The sequence below is a fragment of the Danio rerio genome, chromosome 2 (genome assembly GCF_052040795.2).
Source record: "Danio rerio strain M-AB ecotype USA chromosome 2, GRCz13ab, whole genome shotgun sequence".
Lineage (NCBI taxonomy): Eukaryota > Metazoa > Chordata > Actinopteri > Cypriniformes > Danionidae > Danio > Danio rerio.
In genome coordinates, this window is record NC_141022.1 from 50,898,787 (window position 1) to 50,910,000 (window position 11,214).

The window sequence follows — 11,214 nt, forward strand, 5'->3', positions numbered from 1 at the left end:
TAAGAATGCAATTATTTTTAATTTTAATAAATAAAACTCACCCCAAAATTTTAACCGGTAGTGTATAAGTGCTTGTTATTGAGAAACAGAAATATTTGTACCTCTGATATAAATATAAGAAAAAAAAAATATCACAAAGCAGCTTAATATAAAATTATATGTTATAATATTAATATATATAATATATTTTTTTTAATAATATTTTAGTCAATAAACATATTTAGAAATTGAAAGATGCAATTAAATTCATGCAAAAAAAAATTACAACCTTCAAATTTCTACAAAACTTTTCAATTTTTTTTTTTTTTTGGCTTCCCTTGCTTCTTATATTTTAATATTTTTCTATAACAAATAAATTTGGGTGTACTAGTTTTTGGACCATTAGCATGTTATTTTGTTAGATTATCTCCAGATTTGACTTCAATACTGACTAATCTAATGTATATGCTATACAATATTATATTTGTGCAAATGCAGTGGCGCAGTAGGTAGTGCTGGCGCCTCACAGCAAGAAGGTCGCTGGTTCGAACCTCGGCTCAGTTGGCGTTTCTGTGTGGAGTTTGCATGTTCTCCCTGCATTCGCGTGGGTTTCCTCCGGGTGCTCCGGTTTCCCCCACAGTCCAAAGACATGCGGTACAAGTGAATTGGGTAGGCTAAATTGTACGTAGTGTACGAGTGTGAATGTTTCCCAGAGATGGGTTGCGGCTGGAAGGGCTAAGTTATGGATAAGTTGGCGGTTCATTCCACTGTGGCGACCCCGGATTAATAAAGGGACTAAGCCGACAAGAAAATGAATGAATGAATGCTATAATAAAATCTGAGGTAAACTATATAAATATTAGTACAAGGTTGCAATGAAACTATTCCTGTAATGCAAAGCTGAAATTTAAGCATATTTTTCAGTGTCACTTAAAAATAATTACTTCTAATATTCATTTCAATAAAAGTATAAAAGTCTTTACTCATTTTATTTAATCAAATGCACCCTTGAAAGTATTAATCTCTGTCTAAAATATAGTGTACTGTACATGCAATATAAAGTTGTAGTCAGCATTATTAGCCCCACTGTATATATTTTTTTCAATTTCTGTTTAACAGAGCAAAGATTTTTTTTCAACATATTTGTGAACAAAATAGTTTAAATAACTCATTTCTAATAACGGATTTATTTTATCTTTGCCATGATGACAGTAAATAATATTTTACTAGATATTTTTCAAGACACTTCTATACAGCTTAGTGACATTTAAAGGCTTAACTAGGTTGATTAGGTAATTAAGCAAGTTTGGGTGATTAGGCAAGTCATTGTATAATGATGCTTTGTTCTATAGAGTTCTATAGACTATAGAGAACTAAAAAAATACAGCTTGAGGATGTTAATAATATTCACCTTAAAATGCGTCTAAAAAAATTGGAACTGCTTTTATTCTAGCTGAAATAAAACAAATAAGACCTTCTCCAGAAGAAAAAAATATTATCAGAAATGCTGTAAAAAATTCCTTCAAAAAAAAAAAGAAAAAAGAAAATGTCCATATAGTAGAATATTCACACACTGTTCTCCTCAAAGTCGATTTTCTCATCGACTGGACTTGTGTTTTCCTTTGAGGACTCTGTGGGCTTCATGAACTCCTCATATGGATCCTTCTTATCTGCATCATATCGGACAAAACCTCTCATCAGAGCTAGAGCCATGAAAGAATAGAAGAACATGACAAATAGGATATAGAAGTAAGCGTTGTCGTACGACTGCCGTCTTGTTGTGGTGATACTCGAGGAGGTTGGAGCCGTTGTTGTCAAATTATCTTGGAAATTCTGATGGTTTGTCTCCATTTCCTTCAGAATAGCCTGCCGGCACCTTGCCAGAAGAGCTAGGAGCATTGTTCGGTTGTTCATAGCGCCACCTAGAGGCATATCGATGCTAACAATGAAGTCAGATTCAAGGTTTCAATCTCTCAAGAGGAAACAGATGCAGTAACTTCAAGGAATCATCTGTTTGTGGTTCTCTACAAGGCTAAAAAGATAATTCCTTCACCTTGAGCTGTGATAAAAAATAAAAAAGTTCAGAACTTACGATATTTGTCCATGACCATCACTGCTATTTCAACAAAGACTCGATGTGAAGTGTGGATGTGGAACAGTATGGGATAGATTAAGCGTCGTTTACTTCAGAATGTCAATGTCTGAAGTCCTTTTTCTTCAGTATGGTGTTTAAAAGGCTTTTCTTCTGATTTAACTCCGTCAAACTTTTACTTAACTGTTATGTTCAGATGTTGAAGGTTTGGTCGTGGACACGCTGGAGTCTCCAGTTATTAAACGCAGCTTGTTTCGCTTCTTAAAGTTGATGCTGAAGTTGGACTTGCGACGACAAATCCTCACAACTGTCAGAGCTTGTACTCTAGCTTCACAAAAGAGCAAGATGGAGAATGACAACACGAGAGACGCTTTTGGAAAGGAATGCGGTCTGATATGAAGTTGCTCTCTGAGTGATGTGATAAACACTCTTTATCAATAGGCCCTGCAGATAAAGGTCCTGCAGAATCTCATTAACACCACTGTACTGTTCAGCATAAACTATGGGGAAATAAAAAGAAACAATCATAGAATGTATCAGTTTTTCTGGACTTACTGAATGAAATGGATAGTTCACCCAAAACTGAATATTCTGCCTTAATTACTCACTCTTCACTTGTTCCAAACCTTAAGCTTTTGTTTTCTGTTGAACACAAAATACTATACTTTGGAGAAGTCTACCCAACACAATCTCACGGCAATTCGTAACTTTTTCATTTAGTGGCTAATTCGTACAAATTCGTACGATCTAATTCGTACATTTTAGTACGATTTGCGTATCCCCCAATGACGGTTGGGTTTAGGGGTGGGGTTAGGTGCCACGCCTCCTTTTTAAAATCGTACATTTTCTTACGACTGAACTCGTACGAATTCGTACAAATTAGCCACTAAACTATCAAAACGTAAAATACTTACGTTTTCTCGTGAGATCAGGCTGGGTCTACCCCATTTACAGCGTATTTCTGTATTTGCATGCATTGTCAAATTGATGAAGATGTTTACTTAATTTGTTAGTGTTTAGTTATTTGCGCATGAAATTGCAGCTCAAACCAATCTCAGGCTACAGATTTCCAATCAGACTTCCAACATTCTTCAAAATGTTTTATTTTCTGTGCAACAGAAAACTAAAACTGGTTTGAAACAAGTCAAGGGTGAGTTAAATATGGGAGAATTTTCATTTTTACTATCCCTATAACAAAGACAAAAAAATGCAAGTAAACTAACATTAACTTTAGAACCATACTGTAAAGTGTAACTGACTTACAGTACAAGCTATTATTATTACAGAGTTATTTTTAGACTTAGTTATTTGTTAAGTTATTTTATTTTTATAATTATAAGTGTGTATTTCACTTAATTCATACAATATGAGCCCAAAAAGCCTGAACAAAAACTATAACTATACTTGTATAACAGTTCTGTCTAATTTCTGAATCTGATTGGCTGATATTTGTGCGATATTCTCCCAGTAACAGCACTCATACCGCCTCTTCACCCTTGTGTATTACTCTGCCAACATACAGCAACAAGCAGAGGACACTCTACAGTTTGACAAATATTGCAGCTGTTGGACAACATAATTTACTTTTAAGGCTTTTTGGTCAAGAATGTAGTTGTTTAAATTGCAACTATGCAGTTTATTTATAAGGATAGTGCCTATTTTAAAATATTTATAATTTCTGAGGCAGCCCGTAGGCGGCCATTAGCCTGTCATTGAGCAGAACAAAGACATTGTCTATTTACAAGATGGCGATTATTATTATTAGAAGCTAAAACAGCGTAATTTCAAACTACAGCTGATCAAATAGTTATTAAACTGGTAAGTGATATTCTAAGTCGATCTCTCACTTTTGTATATTGTAGTACTGTATTTATATGATATAATTGTAGTGTATTGAGTGTGAGATGGAACTTGCATATCGGGAATGTGCTGTTAAGTATGAATAATCTTAAAATGTGAGCAAAATCAGCTGTTTTGTCATCACTTTAGACATTACGCTAGAGAATTATTGAAATACTAGCTCTAAAGTGACATTGGTGAATTACTAACGGCTTCTGCTGTTCTGAGTTAGCTCCAGGTGTGATAGATTGGTGGAAGAAAGTAGTTCCTCATACAAAAGGGTTTATAGACTTTCCATGTTTGATTTTCTTTTTTACATACATGATTATGCCGTCGAACTGTTGTCTAAACGCAACGCCAACACACACTTCCCACCAGTGCCGATATGCAGTCACATCGCACTGCTAGTCGTGCTAGTCGTCATATACTGTATGCTAGGGCGGCACGATAATGATAAAATTTGTTTTGTTTTTCTGCAATATATATATATATATATATATATATATATATATATATATATATATATATATATATATATATATATATATATATATATATATATATATATATTGTGATATGAATACAATTTCACCAGATGACCTCTATTTAGCAAGTAAAATAGCACTGCATAGACTTCATTGTATAAATAATTAAAGAAATAATATCTTTAATATCTTAATAATCAATTAAATTATTAAAAAGTCACAAAATATACAATTTCTTGTGCCTGAAATATTTTAACTCTCTTAATAGGGTCAAACAGTCGCAGCCAAGCCTTAAAAACAACATGTAAATGATCAACTTTTGCTCCAGTATGGGAAAAATCTTCAATGACTATATGGCTCCTGGTCAACTATAATTCCAACTCGACACTGCAGATCCTGCGATGTGACTATTGTGGATGCACACATTGCGATATTAATAAAATGATATATTGTGCAGCCCTAATATATGCACAAAAAACATGCATGCACTTTTTAAATTTTGTCTAAAGTTTTAATAAACTTTATAGAGCAGTAATACTAGCATGAACAGTACTTCACAGCAAAATATCACATTATGATGATCACAAACCATGCCTATCCTGACTGCAATCAAACATTCATATCCTTATTTAGTTTTCTATATGTTCTCCTTGTATTTTAAGCATCAGAACATGTAACTCGAACCATTTGCGCTGGCATGTCTAATTTGACTGTAGTCTCTTTAAACTTAAATACAGTATAATACAATAGATTTGTAATCACTCATTCATTCATTTTATTTTCGGCTTAGCCCCCTTATTAATCTGAGGTTGCCACAGCAGAATGAACCGCCAACTTATCCAGCATATGTTTTACACAGCGAATGTCGTTCCAGCAGCAACCCATCTCTAAGAACCCGAAGTAAGCGGAGGAAACCCACGCAAAGAACGCGGGAAGAACATGCAAACTGCACACAGAAACGGCAACTGACCCAGCGGCCTTCTTGCTGTGAGGCGACAGCACTACCTACTATGCCTCCGCATCACCAGATCTGTTTTCATTTTCCTTTATTAAATAATCATATTTATGTTACACGAATTCATGATTAGACTCATTTTAATTCAGCGACCCATTAAAAACTTATCTGCAATAAATTGTCAGGTTGCAATCTACAATTCCAGAATAACTGCTCGAAAACCCCAGATTGATTTGCTTTTTCCACCGTCCTGCATGTTTGTGTATGAGCCGCGAGGTTCAACTGACCAAATTCCATGTCATTTATTACTGCGAGAAACAGCCTGCTGTCTTTCATGTTGTTTTTGCCCAGCGTTTCTCTCCTCTTTCAGAGTGACGCGGGGGAGAGGGGAGTAACTCTTGCCCTGTCAGCTATGCTGTGATTGTCTACTGATTTCAAAGAGTGTGAGGGGTCGAAGGTTAAGTTGTCTCCAGTATATGTTATTGTGTCTGACACCAGGCTCCATGCTGGAAAAGCGAGCGAAAGTGAAGGACCACAGCCTGCTGGATTGGCGGATGTGAAAAACAAATGTACAGGCATAAAGGTGTGCTACATTAAATTTTATGTTCAAAGCATATTTTAAACCGGTGATTCCAAACCTCTCAGGACCTTTAAACAGGCTCCAGGGGGTACTTGAAAAAATTTTAAGTGCTTCGACAAGGCTATAAAAAAGACACTTAAATAAAAATATGAGGGCAATTTAGGAATTAAGAGATCTGTTTAATTCAATAAAAAAATTGTTTCCTTTTGAATGTGGTGCCAAAAAAACAATAATACATTTTCTTTCAGTGGCTTTCATAATGGTTTTTGTGACTATTAAAAAAACATTTTGAGTTTAACAAAGAACTTTTGATCAAACAGTTATTAAAATATTATTTTTTAATCTTGGTGTGAAGAACCTGTTTTAATATCCCAAGGGTGTAGAATAAGCATGGACGGAGGAGATAACGAAAAAAAGCATCCACAGATTATTAAAATGTCCCCACCAATAATTTAATCACCTCCAAAATAAAATTATGCTTTAATTTTCCAGCCAGGCTTACTGGGCAAGACTACATTTCAAAGAATAATGTCAGTCACTTTAAGTCAAGTTTATAATGTCAGTCACTTTAAGTCCACATAATAGTAACCATTAATGTGCAATTAATAAAAAACTTTGTTTCAATTTTGGCCTCAACGAAGACTATGAATAAAAAACAATCGAGATAAAATGGTTGTTGTCTAATATGCCTCCCTTCCAGAAGTCTGCATTTAATCCTTGTCAAAGTAAAATCATGTAAAGTTACTTTTGCACCATAAGACATGCTTGATTTATTGTTGTTTTTATTACTGATTATATTTCATTTATTTATTTTTTTACGTTTTTTTTTTTTTTTTGATAGAACATGTGCTGTTTGGTTTGCATGCTCAGAGAAAGAAATAAACATGAGCATATGTCATCTTTTAGCTTAAAGTGCAAAAATGGCAATATTATACTTGCAAAAATGTGGTGCGGTGATTATGCACAAATAACCCCTCAGTAAATGGAAGTCTTTATCAAACTACCTTTTTGTCAGACATTCCTTTAACTTTACATTTTAAATAGGCAAACAAAATATGAATATTATATATTTTTTTCGATTTACTTAGCCGATGAAGCTTAAAGGAACAAGTCTCATGTCTGATTTTACAATTAAGCATAGCACAAGATTAACAGATGGTGAAAAACATTTATTGCTTTTTTCATGTATCAGGCAAGTATGCTGTTATTATTTACTTTTACTAGGCCCACTAGTACTTTTTTAATCACTTTTGGATTGTAATTAATCTGATAATTTTTTCAACATTTACATTGATTAGATGCACATTTCACACACTTTTGCATTTGATTAAAATATATAACATTCAAAGTGCTGACATATCAATTAAAAGGCTATAAGAATGTTTGTTATGTCAATGCATAAACAGCTAGTAAAAAAGAAAAAAATATATGTATATATATATATATATATATATATATAAATATATATGTGTATATATATATACACACACATATATATATATATATATATATATATATATATATATATATATATATATATATATATATATATATATACAAACACACACACACACACACACACATATATATATATATATATATATATATATATATATATATATATATATATATATATATATACACAAGACCTTTTCTGGTCTTTTACTGAAGGAGTAAACCTCGGGACGTTTTTGCTGGGAAAATCCAAACGAATGTGATGTAAGCTGCCATGCTTCTCTCCACAGTTCATAGAGGTAAAGTTGGTTTTATATTCACACTTTAATACTTTCTGCTTAATAATATAGCTTAATTTCAGAAAAGCATTTTTTTGCAAATGTTAAATAGTGAAATCATATTATCAGTCAATGACTATCAAAGTACAGCATTGTTCACAGTGAATTGCATAGTGCTAATGTTGTTTTGAAGTCATCCTTGCATGCTATTTCAATATTCAACTTGGCGCGGTAAACAATATATGGGCCGTTAAATGAACGGATGTGCGAATATCAAACTTTACCTCAATCCACAGTTCTACGAACAGGCCTATTTATGTTCAAAATAATTCACAAAATACAAATTTTTAACATATAACTTTAAACCAGTTTCATGTAGCCAGATTTAATTATCAATCAAACTATCATAAAATGGCAATTGATTACCTCATTTGTTGACGTGATGCTGCTGGTGAAATGCAGAGCTGGTGTTTGTGCAAACACATCCACATCGATATAATCAGGCACTTGTTTTATTATTGAGAGAAAATCGTGGAGCATATTGTATATATTCATCTAGATGTCGCTTTTGGCAGTGTGTGTAGCGTCTTAGATGTTTGTTTTCAATATTTAAAGTCCTCTTAAACCGGAAGATACAACCTTTTTTTTTTTCGTTTTGTGACGCAGTTCCTAGAGTAATGGAAGTTCAAATGAGAAAACAGTGGGCGTGGCTTGATTTTTCCACTGCAAGCTGATTGGATGTAGTAAAGTAGGTATTTCATTCAGAATGATCGAGAAAGGGTGTGTAGATGATTTAATACATCCTAACAGACACCTCCTGCTCATAATTTCTCTTTGTTGTCAACACTGCACTCTAAAAACCGTTGAATTATTTATCTAACCCAATAGTTAAGTTAAAAATATTTGGGGCTTAGTTGGGTTATTTTTAACCTTAATCTGGTTATTTATGTTCAAGCAGTTGGGTTAAAAATATGAATTTCAACAGTCAACTGATTCAACTGACACAGAACAGCTGTTGGGTCTAATATGCCTGAGTAGTAATATCATTTTGAGTTATAACGTTTATTTAAGCTCTAATGCAATAATATTACTGTTATTTTTATCATGTTTACCCCCTCGTGTATCAAATGATTCTTATATCTGTTTTACCAGGACACTTAATGATAAAACAAACGCTTCGTAACCGATCCATATTAAACCAATCGGCAACCTTCTGCTCTCCCTTTCATAAATAGCCTTGCTTTTACTTGCACAGACTATATTTGAAGTGTTTGGAAGTAATTTGCACTTTCTTCCTGTTGAAAAACATCATAAGAACAATGTTTGGTGGCTTTTTAAAAGTAAACACTTTATTGATATAGTACACGACCAAGCGCATGTGGTCAGAGTCGCAGGTAATGAAGTATTAAGCATTTCTCCTAAAGAAAAGCCCATCTGAGCAAAATGCCAGCAGGCGTCTGTAGCTCTGCTCACGCTCCGCCTCTTTGCCCTTGTTTGGTATCCCCCAGTCAGTGTGATAACATGCGAGCAAAATGGCGACGGTTGGCACGCCTAATTGTTGCTTCTTTTGCATTCTTCAAAAACCTATAACGGATACTACATCGGCCATCATTCTCGCTTTTAGTACCCAACGGAGACTCCAACCAGTGCAGTCTTGGTCAAGGTATGTTTCCTTTTTATACATTTTTATAAGTTATAAAATCATTTCATGATTTATTTTCGCTACTATACTGACATACATATGCTACATATTTTATTTAAGAAGTTGCTGGTTTTTCCAAGACATGGAGAATCTGAGCATTAATATAGACAGTACATATTAATAAGACAGTTGGAGGGGCGAGGTTAAATGTTAGCCATGCCCAATTCCTAAAATATACATAATCTGACAATTTAACAGAAAAAAGGAATTGTCTTTTCAGATTTTAATTAGGTGTAAGAAGGGAAAACTTTTTTTTTCTTAATCACATGCTCAGATGAATTCACCACAAAACTAGCAAAGTGAGCTAACAAAATCTGGATAGTTTTCTTGAGGACTTTAAATATATCCCTGCTGAAAAATCCAGCTTAAACCAGCCTAGGCTGGTTGGCTGGTTTTAGCTGGTTGACCAGGCTGGTTTTAGAGGGGTTTGGCCATTTCCAGGCTGGTTTCCAGCTATTTCCAGCCTGGTGTTAGCTGGTCAGGCTGGAAAATGACCAGCCAAATCCAGCTAAAACCAGCTTGACCAGCCTGGTTTAAGCTGGATATAGCTGGTTTTAGCTAGACTCCCAGCTTGGCTAGGCTGGTCAAGCTGGTTTTAGCTGGTCATCTCCCAGCCTGACCAGCTAAGACCAGGCTGGAAATGGCTGGAAACCAGCCTGGAAATGGCCAAAACCCCTCTAAAACCAGCCTGGTCGACCAGCTAAAACCAGCCAACCAGCCTAGGCTGGTTTAGGCTGGATTTTTCAGCAGGGACACATCAGCAATATGTCCTACTTCATTGTCGTGATTTTTTTTAGACGCACGTTACATTCAGTCGCAGTAGAATTTAATCTTTTTAAAGAATATGTCAATTAATACACATAATACAGTCGTAATTTATAGAACCCCATCCTGCTAATGCAAGATCTAAACATGTTTCAATAGTGTTTTTCAGCCAATGACAAATTTCCGGCGAAAGCTTAATGTGACTATTTTCAATTACATAAGGTTCTTTTTACAACATCGATGTTGTAATGTAATTAAAATACAATCAGTTAAATATACTTAAGCATTCATTTAGTTGTTGCAGTGTTTAACGAGATGAAAGACTGTGTAACCGCTAGCGCCATCAGTACCAGCAGGTTAGCGCAGAAACTTCATTGAAAATACTGGGGTAAAATAAACAGTCGTATTTTAAAGACACAGTGAGGGAAAATGGAATTTAATGCAGTGCTTTTAGTTGGGTGTTAGACCCACTTTATATCGTATATCAATCAGGCGGTGAAGATCACTCTTTTTTTAAAGAAATCAGACCTTAAACGTGGCAATTTTATAATTGACTGGCTGGCTGAAAAAGTCTGTGTGCATATATTGTATTTAAAAGTACATGTGTTGTTTTCAAGGGTGGCATGGGGAAGACCCCTGACACATTTCAGAGAACGAAAGAGCATTGAAAAATGACTTTGTCCCTGATCTCTGTTGTGTTTGGAGGTTTAAAGCGCTCTGCTTTAGTCATTATCCCTGTTAAAAGCTCCCTGGAGAGAGGGACTTTGCATGAAAGAGTGTTTATGAAACCGAATATATTTCTAAATGAATAAAAGTTCTTTCATGAAGCTCAAGGCTAAATAATTCTGATAGTTATCCCAAACGGTCATGCTCAGTTAAAATCATAGATAGTTTGTTTTTTTTACAGGTGCGGAATGATGTTAAATTAGTCCAAAAAGTAATCTAATTTGATGTTTATCACAAACAAGTGTGGAAGAAATATTAAAAGGGGGAAATTGTGTGAATTATCTCTTTAACTGATGCCAACAAAGACAAATAATGTGAGTAACATTAACTAAAAAACCTGACTGTAGAGTGTAACTGA

At 34.4% G+C, this 11,214-nt stretch overlaps 1 protein-coding gene and 1 long non-coding RNA gene across 2 annotated transcripts in view; both read right to left on the reverse strand.

Annotated features, from left to right (window-relative positions):
- Positions 1 to 1,147: 1,147 nt before the first annotated feature.
- LOC147837233 (uncharacterized) lies at positions 1,148 to 8,245 on the reverse strand. The gene is made up of 3 exons (XM_087241612.1): positions 8,090 to 8,245; positions 2,072 to 2,571; positions 1,148 to 1,901 (listed from the first exon to the last, which is right to left on the reverse strand). The coding sequence occupies exons 2-3, from the start codon at positions 2,088 to 2,090 to the stop codon at positions 1,546 to 1,548; spliced, it is 375 nt and encodes a 124-aa protein (XP_087097738.1). The 5' UTR covers positions 2,091 to 2,571; positions 8,090 to 8,245; the 3' UTR covers positions 1,148 to 1,545.
- A 75-nt stretch (positions 8,246 to 8,320) lies between these two features.
- The window catches only part of LOC147837234 (uncharacterized), a 3,051-nt gene continuing 157 nt past the window's right edge, over positions 8,321 to 11,214 (reverse strand). The window contains exons 1-3 of the long non-coding RNA XR_015479125.1: positions 10,530 to 11,214; positions 10,122 to 10,464; positions 8,321 to 9,713 (exon numbers count right to left, since the gene is read on the reverse strand). The exon at positions 10,530 to 11,214 is cut by the window's right edge and continues 157 nt beyond it. This is a non-coding gene — a long non-coding RNA (uncharacterized LOC147837234). The remainder of the gene's footprint in view (positions 9,714 to 10,121; positions 10,465 to 10,529) is intronic.